At 44.2% G+C, this 13,343-nt stretch overlaps 1 protein-coding gene across 2 annotated transcripts in view; it reads right to left on the reverse strand.

Annotated features, from left to right (window-relative positions):
- The window catches only part of EIF2B3 (eukaryotic translation initiation factor 2B subunit gamma), a 45,635-nt gene that overhangs the window by 22,796 nt on the left and 9,496 nt on the right, over nt 1-13,343 (reverse strand). For both annotated transcript variants that reach the window (XM_073643581.1, XM_073643580.1), the window contains exons 6-11: nt 11,691-11,780; nt 6,510-6,604; nt 6,021-6,211; nt 5,814-5,885; nt 4,543-4,691; nt 2,416-2,519 (exon numbers count right to left, since the gene is read on the reverse strand). In XM_073643581.1, the coding sequence (XP_073499682.1) occupies nt 2,416-2,519; nt 4,543-4,691; nt 5,814-5,885; nt 6,021-6,211; nt 6,510-6,604; nt 11,691-11,780 (701 nt within the window). The remainder of the gene's footprint in view (nt 1-2,415; nt 2,520-4,542; nt 4,692-5,813; nt 5,886-6,020; nt 6,212-6,509; nt 6,605-11,690; nt 11,781-13,343) is intronic.

Below are 13,343 nucleotides of genomic sequence, written 5' to 3' on the forward strand. Positions count from 1 at the left end.
TTTTGATCTGACCCTTGAATCAAAATCAGACGTGTCTCCGCAGTCGGACATGTCGTCTCGGTCCTCGAAAAATCACGGACATGTGAATTGCCCCATAGACTATCACCACTACGAGTGCTGAAAACCAGCACTTGTATGCAAAAATTGGATTTGTGAAAGGGGCCTAAGGCAGAAGAAGAATCAAGGCAAAGGTGAGTTATTAAACTATGTTCACACGTTGCATTTTTTGGATGCGTTTTTTTATGCAAATTTTCATCTGCGTTTTACAGTACCAGCAAAGTCTATGAGAAATCTCATGCACACATTGTTTTTTTTCTGACTGTTTTGTCAAAGAGCTGCGTTTTTGCAAAATGTAACTTATCACTTCTTTCAGTGTTTTTCACCCATTGCTTTCAATGGGTAAGTGCAAAAACGCCAAAACGTGATAAAATTTTATCAGGTTATTTTTTTTTCTGCACTAAACTTTATCAGCATGCACAAGAGACAAATGTGCGATCGGAAGTCTAGTCGGATTGAAACCGGAAACAGTCTAGTCAGATTGCGACCGGAAAAACAAGCTTTTTTGCTGCCAAGAGAGCAGGTTTTGCCTGGAGAAAGAAAAAAACGCAGCAAAATTGCAACATGTAAACATAGCCTTATAGTGCCCCCTTAATTAGACTCCTGGTTACACAATTCCCACTCAACTTCATCTATAAGGGTCCCAGAAATTACTAATGGTTTCTGCAATCTTTTATATTCCTGCCCCTTAGCGAAGATACCCAGTGCCATGGAGACCCCCCAATATGTGTATGTGAGATCAGTAAATGATGGAGCACCGCAGACCCCGGTCACGCTTCTTATACACCTGCAGATGAGCGTGACCCCTGCAGAGACTGTTGAGTCTGGCTTTAGAGGTGGTCTCCAGATCAGCGATGACTTTGGTTGACACAACCCTGCAGATGCTTACAATAGCCGTGTGAGTATTTACACCGCGCCGTACAATGGCAGAGGCTTCGCTTACATTTGTGGGGCACTCGTGCCGGGTCTCTGGGAGGTGGAATCGGAAGCCGTGCATTTTATCTGCTTATATTCTGTACTGACACTTAGTTCCCACTGTGCCGAGACCACCCACAGAAGACAAATCCCAGTCTATACTACCCCCCACCTTCATGAGGACTAGAGGCTTCAATAGCACCGCACACGCCCCACATAGTGCGGCTATTATGGGGACGAAGGACGTTATTATGCGCACAGAATATCCCATGATCAATGTAAATCCTGTCATATCAGCGGACGAGCGGTTAACCCTCTCAAGACCAGGCTTTTGTTCAAGCAAATGTGGCATCACATATAGAGGAATGATGATCAAGATAAAAAAAAAATGACCCGATAATCCAGGTTTTCCATCACTGAGGTTATTAATGGTTCTGCCTTGCTGAATGAAATTGAGCAAATCATCAAGATCAGCTGCTGGCAGCTCCTGTGTAAGCACCGACCAATGACGTCCCAGATGTGCTTGATGGGAGACAAAACCGGAGACGCTGCAGCCATGGAGCAGGTTTAGACCACACAGGCGGCTCACAGTAGCACGAGCAACATGTGGCCTGGCGTTGTTGTGTTGATGAATGGTTCCTGGGACACTTTGGAGAAATGGCCGCCCATACTCAATACATTGAGATGTTTTTTTCAGTATCTGCATATCATTAACGCTTCTATCCATCCTGCGATTTCCATAATTCCACAACTTTTCATTCTTGGTGTTGCATGGGAAAGTGTAAAGCTGGCCATATAATGAGATACCTACCAGCTGAATGCTCAGGGGTAACCACACGGGAGATTATCCTCTTTTGCTGCCATCTATTGTTCTTTTTTTTACTTAAATGCATGTTATTTAGGCTAAAAATCTGTTTTGCAATTGGAGTTCCATTAAAAATTTTGCACCGTTTGGCTGTTCCAGCCTTCTTTTGTTTACCTGGCATATTCAACTTTGATGTGGTCTGTGGTCAGAAATCAGCTGAAATGAGCTCAGAAAAAGTCAGATCAAAGAGTCATAAACTCCCCGTCATAGTGGTGAGCTCACTGACAGATTCTCAGTGCACACATTCTGCAGCCACCAATAGACTGAGTAATACAAAGCCTATTAAAGGTAAATGGTGCAAAAATTTGAATGAAACCCAATTGCAAAAATGAGTTTTAGCCTCAATTACACACAGTAAGTAAAAACAAAATAAGAAAAAAAAAACACTGTTCTTAAAAATGAACCAAATCTTGAGTATTCTACCTAGTGCTGAGGAGCCAGATTGCTGCTCACCTTTATGATGTTAGAGGGTCATATAGATAATGGGCCATAGAGGAGGCAAAGAGAGAAAAAACAATACAAACTGGGGCTCACAGGAGGACACACGGTCTCAGGATTCAGCTCCGGACATTACTCACCTTTATTATTGATTCGGAGACCTGAGCCGACCAGACAATCTTTAATATCGGCCCCGCTGTGTATCACGGCTTTGTTACAGATGACGCTTCCCTGGAGGGTGCAACTGAGGGAGAAGCAAAGGACACGAGCGTGAAATACCGAAAACCTAATGATTAATACTGACAACCCTTCTCTCTGTGCAGTAGACGTGTGGTCTGGTAATGCGCTCCAGAGGGGGTTCTCCTTTTACACAAATGAAGCTTAAAAGGGTTGTCCGACCTAAGGGTACATGAAGTGTCTGCAGGCTAGTGAATCCTCACATCATGCACGCTGCAAGGATCTCTAATGCGGGGAGTGGGGGGAACGTGACTGCAAGTATGTGATTTGCAGAGATGCGGTTATGTGTCAACTAGATGGGCACAGCCTCGCGCAATATTATAGTGAATATTATAGCAATACTAGTGAATGGAGTGAGGCCGGAAACAGTCTAGTTGGAATGCGAGCGGAAACAGTCTAGTCGGATTGTGGCACCGGAGAATCCTCATCGGTTTTCAGTCACATAGAATGAGCTTTTTGAGGATAACACGGTACGCCCGATGTCTGTTTTGGGGGGCTACACGAAACTAAGCAGCGTCCTCCTCCTGCATCTGTCTCCTGTGCTAGCAAGAGTGTCGCAGGATCTTACAGCACTCGATCCCGCAATGAAGAAGGCAGCCAAGAACGACAAGCAGGACACTCGTTGGCCGGTCCATGTTATCCTCAAAAACCCCTAATAGAGCGTTTTATAAAAACGATTATGTAGCAGAGTCCGGCACTGTAACCGATTTCTTGAGAAAGTGTAGGTACTCTTCGCTGTATAATGCCAAGATCTGCAGATTACCAACATTCCTTGACAGCAAGCAGAGATCTTGCACAATAAGAAGAATGTATGGGAACATTGGAATGAAACTGCCCTCGTCTGGCGGCACAAATCCTTCCTTTTATTTTCAGGGTAGATAAGTAACAGGCAGAAATGTCTGGAAGCAGCTTTCTCCCCTCTCTCCATTAAAGGCTTAGCAGAGCTCTGGTGTATGGCCGAGTCAGGAGAGATAGCTGTGGACATGTGTATGGATAAATATTACAGTATTTTTACCCCAATCCTGCCAACTTTTAGTAAAGGATGAAGCTGGGTTGGGATGGGATGTGACCAGAGTGCCCAACAAATGCATGATAATTGACCAGACAAGGTGCTAAATTCAGTATTTGGGCGCAGGACTCAGCGCCTCTTACTCCAGCGCTTGCGGCACGTGTGTCTGCCATATTGCGAGCAGTCACAGATCTGACGGCGGCCATATCACCGGCCTTTAATGTTTCTGAAACTTTCACATTTTTTTGTGTCTTTCATTTTTTTTGGAGTAAACATGTTCCAGGGCCGATGGATCCAGCTGTGTAAATCAGAGTGAGGGGCCACAGCGAGTGTGAAGGTGAGGAAACATATACTGAAGAGGGCAGGGGCTGCATGCAGAGATAGGACAATGCCTGTGACTCCCCCCCACGAGGCGGCCATGTGCAGGGTGGGGTATGGAAAACGACTGGGGGTGGGATCCGGTGTATGTGTGTGTCCTCTCAGGGAGGGGGTGGGATTACATAGATCTGTGTGTTAAAACAGCCGGACCACCTAACAAGATAAGAATGAAGCACCTCAGCCACCAGCAAGGGCCTGGAGGTGTCCCCCCTCCCCGGGCACACACGCCTTATAAACAATGTGGATAACGCATGGCCCCCCATGATGGGAGAAATGGCAGAGACTGGAATAGGAATAGTTATCTTCATTAATTATCCCCAGAAAGGATATGGCTGTGCCATCCACATTCTCCAGTATGTACCCGAGACTCCCTGCTGCCCCCTAACAGTGATAGGTATTAATATGTCTGAATATTCATATCATGATGGCTGCAGTCACCAATGCATTTTTTTTATAGATTGCACAGGGACTAATATGATTATGTTGGTACAATATAAGCAATATGATAAAGCGTCAGACCCAGTGCTGGCGATTAAATGGTTAATGTCTGACAACCCAGCTGATGAGGGGGAAGACACTCACAAGCCAGCTCCGGGGTGTAGTGCCACCAAGTGGCAGAACAGGGAACAGCGGCTGCTCCTACCTGTCCAGTATTGTGACACCGTTCATGATGATGCAGTTTGTGATCTTCACTCTTTCTTTGATGATGCAATTAGAGCCCACGAGAGAATGCTTCACCGACGTCTTCTCCCCGATCCTCGCCTGTTCCCCGATCATGCTGTCCGTACCCACCTGAGAAGCCATAAAAGACATTACCATAAGGTCTAAGACATTACCATAGGGTCTAAGACATATATGTCAAACTCTGGCCCGCAGGGTGGTTTTATGTGGCCCTCAACACCAAAACCACCACCCCTATGTGGGCCCATTATATTGTATGGAGGACTACGTGGGGCCCATTATACTGTACGCAGGAGTACGTGGGGCCCATTATATTGTACGCAGGAGTACGTGGGGCCCATTATACTGTACGCAGGAGTACGTGGGGCCCATTATACTGTATGGAGGAGTACGTGGGGCCCATTATACTGTATGGAGGAGTACGTGGGGCCCATTATACTGTATGGAGGAGTACGTGGGGCCCATTATACTGTATGGAGGAGTACGTGGGGCCCATTATACTGTATGGAGGAGTACGTGGGGCCCATTATACTGTATGCAGGAGTACGTGGGGCCCATTATACTGTATGGAGGGCTATGTGGGGCCCATTATACTGTATGCAGGACTACGTGAGGCCCAATATACTATATGGAGGACTACGTGGGGCCCATTATACTGTATGGAGGACTACGTGGGGCCCATTATACTGTATGGAGGACTACGTGGGGCCCATTATACTATATGGAGGACTACGTGGGACCCATTATACTGGATGGAGGACTATGTGGGGCCCATTATACTGTATACTGGTTGGCCCATGACTTTGTCCAAGTTTTTCATTTTGGCCCTCTGTGTGTTTTGAGTTTGACATCCCTGATCTAAGATATTACCATAGGGTGTACTGTTACGACCGGATAATCGTGTCACGAATGAATGGATAATTGTCCAACGAATCCAATCATTGCATAATAAAAGATCAGAAGCTTTCTAATACCTTTCTGCTTGCTGTCAGTGAATGGAAATTGAACAGTTTTCCACTAAAACGTCTGAACTCCAGGCTGATAAATTTTTCCTGCACTGGTCCATTGTAACAAACTATCAGGACAGGACAGAGATCTGTGCTGCTCACGTGTAGGGTGCAAAGACTGGGCATGCTGCGGTAATCTGCCCCATCTGATCATCACACATTATATCGGCCACGGTGCAATGTGATTAGGGTCATGGCCAGAACGGGCTGTGATGTCGCTCCTCACCATGTGCTTATCTGTGATGTCGGCTGTAGGATGCACCCGAGGCTCTTCACTACAGATGGAGCTCTGCGGCACCTGAAAAACATAAGAAAGTCACCTGAAGTGGCCACCGCTGGAGTCCCACGTACTGATAAGAGACGAGGACCCTCCGTATATATAATATGCTACATACATAATAATCTGCTGCGTCCCCCACGTTCATGTCCTCACCTGCTTGTTGGCCTCTATATACATGGCCAGGCTGTTCACCCGGCAGCACAGTTCATTATTGGCCACGTGGACGTAGCAGCGCAGGCGGCTGCCGTGATAAGACTCCATCATGTCACCACGGTGGTCGTTCCAGCTAGACTTGGTTAATGCCATTTCCAGCAGATTATCACTGGGGATATAACTGTAGATGTCTGCGGGGGGCAAGAGGCAAATGTGATCAGTTACTTGTCACACGATGAAGCTCCCCGGCCCATCCGTCCATCCTAAATTATATTTTTATTAAACTAAAGATGTAAAAAAGTGTAAAATCCCCGAATCAGACATCTAATAATCCAGAAAATCTGATTATCTGCACAAAACCATTCATATATTGTAAGAGTTCAACACAGCTGAAGAGACGAGGAAAGTGAGAGGCAAAGGCTTTCTGATTACATTGTATTTATGGTTCACAGCGTTCATTTACTCCAAACATCACAGCATTTGTTTTACCTTTCTTGTCTCTTTCATGTTCCACATTTTTATGTGAGGAGAACTGTTTACTGACCAAATACGGGACCAGCTCCCTCCGAATGGAAGAGAAGGAGCTGCAGAAAGGAAGACAAGAAAGTCTACAGCCGCCTGTAACACACACGATTCTGATAGTGTCCATATAATGTCTAAGAGGCCTGCAATGATCCCGAGTTACCTCCTGTATTATACCCCAGAGCATCACTCACTATTCTGCTGGTGCAGTCACTGTGTACATACATTACATTACTGATCCTGTACTGATCCTGAGTTACATCCTGTATTATACTCCAGAGCTGCACTCACTATTCTGCTGGTGCAGTCACTGTGTACATTACATTACTGATCCTGTACTGATCCTGAGTTACATCCTGTATTATACTCCAGAGCTGCACTCACTATTCTGCTGGTGCAGTCACTGTGTACATTACATTACTGATCCTGTACTGATCCTGAGTTACATCCTGCATTATACTCCAGAGCTGCACTCACTATTCTGCTGGTGCAGTCACTGTGTACATACATTACATTACTGATCCTGTACTGATCCTGAGTTACATCCTGTATTATACTCCAGAGCTGCACTCACTATTCTGCTGGTGCAGTCACTGTGTACATACATTACATTATTGATCCTGTACTGATCCTGAGTTACATCCTGCATTATACTCCAGAGCTGCACTCACTATTCTGCTGGTGCAGTCACTGTGTACATACATTACATTACTGATCCTGTACTGATCCTGAGTTACATCCTGCATTATACTCCAGAGCTGCACTCACTATTCTGCTGGTGCAGTCACTGTGTACATACATTACATTACTGATCCTGTACTGATCCTGAGTTACATCCTGTATTATACTCCAGAGCTGCACTCACTATTCTGCTGGTGCAGTCACTGTGTACATTACATTACTGATCCTGTACTGATCCTGAGTTACATCCTGTATTATACTCCAGAGCTGCACTCACTATTCTGCTGGTGCAGTCACTGTGTATATACATTACATTACTGATCCTGTACTGATCCTGAGTTACATCCTGCATTATACTCCAGAGCTGCACTCACTATTCTGCTGGTGCAGTCACTGTGTACATACATTACATTACTGATCCTGTACTGATCCTGAGTTACATCCTGTATTATACTCCAGAGCTGCACTCACTATTCTGCTGGTGCAGTCACTGTGTATATACATTACATTACTGATCCTGTACTGATCCTGAGTTACATCCTGTATTATACTCCAGAGCTGCACTCACTATTCTGCTGGTGCAGTCACTGTGTACATACATTACATTACTGATCCTGTATTGATCCTGAGTTACATCCTGTATTATACTCCAGAGCTGCACTCACTATTCTGCTGGTGCAGTCACTGTGTACATACATTACATTACTGATCCTGTACTGATCCTGAGTTACATCCTGTATTATACTCCAGAGCTGCACTCACGATTCCGCTAGTGCAGTCACTGTGTACATACATTACATTACTGATCCTGAGTTACATCCTGTATTATACTCCGGAGCTGCACTCACTATTCTGCTGGTGCAGTCACTGTTCACATACATTACATTACTGATCCTGAGTTACATCCTGTATTCTACTCCAGAGCTGCACTCACTATTCTGCTGGTGCAGTCACTGTTCACATACATTACATTACTGATCCTGTACTGATCCTGAGTTACATCCTGTATTATACTCCAGAGCTGCACTCACTATTCTGCTGGTGCAGTCACTGTGTACATACATTACATTAATGACCCTGTACTGATCCTAAGTTATATCCTGTATTATACTCCAGAGCTGCACTCACTATTCTGCTGGTGCAGTCAATGTTCACATACATTACATTACTGATCCTGTACTGATCCTGAGTTACATCCTGTATTATACTCCAGAGCTGCACTCACTATTCTGCTGGTGTAGTCACTGTGTACATACATTATTGATCCTGTACTGATCCTGAGTTACATCCTGTATTATACTCCAGAGCTGCACTCACTATTCCGCTAGTGCAGTCACTGTGTACATAAATTACATTACTGATCCTGAGTTACATCCTGTATTATACTCCAGAGCTGCACTCACTATTCTGCTGGTGCAGTCACTGTTCACATACATTACATTACTGATCCTGAGTTACATCCTGTATTCTACTCCAGAGCTGCACTCACTATTCTGCTGGTGCAGTCACTGTTCACATATATTACATTACTGATCCTGTACTGATCCTGAGTTACATCCTGTATTATACTCCAGAGCTGCACTCACTATTCTGCTGGTGCAGTCACTGTGTATATACATTACATTACTGATCCTGTACTGATCCTGAGTTACATCCTGTATTATACTCCAGAGCTGCACTCACTATTCTGCTGGTGCAGTCACTGTGTACATACATTACATTACTGATCCTGTATTGATCCTGAGTTACATCCTGTATTATACTCCAGAGCTGCACTCACTATTCTGCTGGTGCAGTCACTGTGTACATACATTACATTACTGATCCTGTACTGATCCTGAGTTACATCCTGTATTATACTCCAGAGCTGCACTCACTATTCCGCTAGTGCAGTCACTGTGTACATACATTACATTACTGATCCTGAGTTACATCCTGTATTATACTCCGGAGCTGCACTCACTATTCTGCTGGTGCAGTCACTGTTCACATACATTACATTACTGATCCTGAGTTACATCCTGTATTCTACTCCAGAGCTGCACTCACTATTCTGCTGGTGCAGTCACTGTTCACATACATTACATTACTGATCCTGTACTGATCCTGAGTTACATCCTGTATTATACTCCAGAGCTGCACTCACTATTCTGCTGGTGCAGTCACTGTGTACATACATTACATTAATGACCCTGTACTGATCCTAAGTTATATCCTGTATTATACTCCAGAGCTGCACTCACTATTCTGCTGGTGCAGTCACTGTTCACATACATTACATTACTGATCCTGTACTGATCCTGAGTTACATCCTGTATTATACTCCAGAGCTGCACTCACTATTCTGCTGGTGTAGTCACTGTGTACATACATTACATTATTGATCCTGTACTGATCCTGAGTTACATCCTGTATTATACTCCAGAGCTGCACTCACTATTCCGCTAGTGCAGTCACTGTGTACATACATTACATTACTGATCCTGAGTTACATCCTGTATTATACTCCAGAGCTGCACTCACTATTCTGCTGGTGCAGTCACTGTTCACATACATTACATTACTGATCCTGAGTTACATCCTGTATTCTACTCCAGAGCTGCACTCACTATTCTGCTGGTGCAGTCACTGTTCACATACATTACATTACTGATCCTGTACTGATCCTGAGTTACATCCTGTATTATACTCCAGAGCTGCACTCACTATTCTGCTGGTGCAGTCACTGTGTACATACATTACATTAATGACCCTGTACTGATCCTAAGTTATATCCTGTATTATACTCCAGAGCTGCACTCACTATTCTGCTGGTGCAGTCACTGTTCACATACATTACATTACTGATCCTGTACTGATCCTGAGTTACATCCTGTATTATACTCCAGAGCTGCACTCACTATTCTGCTGGTGTAGTCACTGTGTACATACATTACATTATTGATCCTGTACTGATCCTGAGTTATATCCTGTATTATACTCCAGAGCTGCACTCACTATTCTGCTGGTGCAGTCACTGTGTACATACATTACATTACTGATCCTGTACTGATCCTGAGTTACATCCTGTATTATACTCCAGAGCTGCACTCACTATTCCGCTAGTGCAGTCACTGTGTACATACATTACATTACTGATCCTGAGTTACATCCTGTATTATACTCCGGAGCTGCACTCACTATTCTGCTGGTGCAGTCACTGTTCACATACATTACATTACTGATCCTGAGTTACATCCTGTATTCTACTCCAGAGCTGCACTCACTATTCTGCTGGTGCAGTCACTGTTCACATACATTACATTACTGATCCTGTACTGATCCTGAGTTACATCCTGTATTATACTCCAGAGCTGCACTCACTATTCTGCTGGTGCAGTCACTGTGTACATACATTACATTAATGACCCTGTACTGATCCTAAGTTATATCCTGTATTATACTCCAGAGCTGCACTCACTACTCTGCTGGTGCAGTCACTGTTCACATACATTACATTACTGATCCTGTACTGATCCTGAGTTACATCCTGTATTATACTCCAGAGCTGCACTCACTATTCTGCTGGTGTAGTCACTGTGTACATACATTACATTATTGATCCTGTACTGATCCTGAGTTACATCCTGTATTATACTCCAGAGCTGCACTCACTATTCCGCTAGTGCAGTCACTGTGTACATACATTACATTACTGATCCTGAGTTACATCCTGTATTATACTCCAGAGCTGCACTCACTATTCTGCTGGTGCAGTCACTGTTCACATACATTACATTACTGATCCTGAGTTACATCCTGTATTCTACTCCAGAGCTGCACTCACTATTCTGCTGGTGCAGTCACTGTTCACATACATTACATTACTGATCCTGTACTGATCCTGAGTTACATCCTGTATTATACTCCAGAGCTGCACTCACTATTCTGCTGGTGCAGTCACTGTGTACATACATTACATTAATGACCCTGTACTGATCCTAAGTTATATCCTGTATTATACTCCAGAGCTGCACTCACTATTCTGCTGGTGCAGTCACTGTTCACATACATTACATTACTGATCCTGTACTGATCCTGAGTTACATCCTGTATTATACTCCAGAGCTGCACTCACTATTCTGCTGGTGTAGTCACTGTGTACATACATTACATTATTGATCCTGTACTGATCCTGAGTTATATCCTGTATTATACTCCAGAGCTGCACTCACTATTCTGCTGGTGCAGTCACTGTGTACATACATTACATTACTGATCCTGTACTGATCCTGAGTTACATCCTGTATTATTCTCCAGAGCTGCACTCACTATTCTGCTGGTGGAGTCACTGTGTACATACATTACATTACTTATCCTGTACTGATCCTGAGTTACATCCAGTATTATACTGCAGAGCTGCACTCGCTATTCTGCTACTGCAGTCACTGTACATAAATCACACTACTTATCGTCACATTTACATACTCATCGTCAGCTAAAAAATCCACCACATATTTGCGCAGACAGTACAGATGTGCGTCCAGCATTCCCATCTTCATGTGAATCCGGGGATACCTAGAAGTAGAAAGGGGAACATAATGTGTAATATAACGTCTGCTAGGTCATAAATGACATATTATAGGGACCTGTCGTTAGATTCTTGCTGCTTGTACCACGGTCAGCATGAAGCAGACACCGGACCGGCCTTTGACTAGTCATCTGAGACATGGAGGGCACTGGAGGCAGTAGGACAGACCTGGGTAAAGCGCGCGGTCAGGCTCTGTACCCGCTGCCTGTGATTCGGGCAGCCTGAATCCCTGTCAAGTTCCCTATAAAGCCCCTCATACACACTGGGTGGTCATCCAGTCCCACCAAAATCTGCCAGCTCAGCAAACATTTACATTAATGTGTTCGGCCACCTCCAGCGCTTTTATGCCTCTTTCTTATGCAATTTAGCTGGAGAGCCCCATTAGGGAGAGGGAGGGATGAGAGTGATGCCAGCTCTGCAGAATATAATGCTGCTATATAAGCAATGTGAAATTAATACATTACTAAAATCACAGCTTTTTTTCATTTCCTCCTCTACATCAGCTGGATGCCTGTAAGGGGAGCTTATAAAGAATAGCAGAAAATCTTTATTTTCTGCACACGGAGCGGCATAATAATGTCGACAACAGCAAATGACACTAAATACTTAAATGCTGTAAACTTTAAATGGAATCTGTCTGCAGGTTTTTGCCATTTAATCTCAGAGCAGCATAATGTAGGTGCAGAGACCCTGATTCCAGTGATGTGTCACTTACTGGGCTGTTTGCTGCAGTTTTGATAAAATCACAGTTTTAATCAGCAGGAGATCATCACTAGAGGACTAGTAAAGCTGCTGCCATGTAGTCCTCCATATTCATGAGCTCTGAATAACCCCACCCCCACCACTTGTTGCCTGTTTCTGTGTACATTGTGCATAGGCAGAAATCTTCCAATCAGTGGTGTGGGCGGGTTATAAAGAGTTCAGCATTCAGAGAACTGCTAGATCTGCAGCAGATAAACTTATCAAAACTGCAGCAAGCAGCCCCATCAACTGACATTGCTGGAATCGGGGTCTCTGCCCCTACATCATGTTGCTCTCACATTAAGTGGTTAAATCTGGTAACAGATTCCTTTTAAATAGAACCTGTCACCAGGTCAAAAGTTCCCAGTTTTTATTCCCAGCACGCTCCAAAATATTTTTTTTTTAATCCGCCATACAGTTCACTTTAACCTCTAACGTTTACATCATAAGTGAGTGATGGCAATGACTTTAAGACCCTACGTACCTGCCGAGACTCGTGCACGATCGGCAGGTATCGGGCACGTATACTATTTTAATGCTGGACAGCCCCTTTAACAGTCTAACTAGGAAGCAACTCCACAACAGACCACCATCACATTAAATAGATGTGCAGTGCACTGTCCCTGTGAGTCAGTCTATACTGCAGATCTATCATTATATTCATCAATCAGGATGAACGGAGTTTCAGGTCCCTTCCAGATAGAGCAGTAGCTGCTAAAGATCTATCCATTCTGATCCACCTGATGCATGAACATAATGCAAAATCCACATTTTACACAGAAGGGAACCCTGATGATCATCTAATAAAA

Source organism: Phyllobates terribilis, unplaced genomic scaffold, assembly GCF_046119375.1.
Source record: "Phyllobates terribilis strain yellow unplaced genomic scaffold, ASM4611937v1 Scaffold_8__6_contigs__length_399053987, whole genome shotgun sequence".
Lineage (NCBI taxonomy): Eukaryota > Metazoa > Chordata > Amphibia > Anura > Dendrobatidae > Phyllobates > Phyllobates terribilis.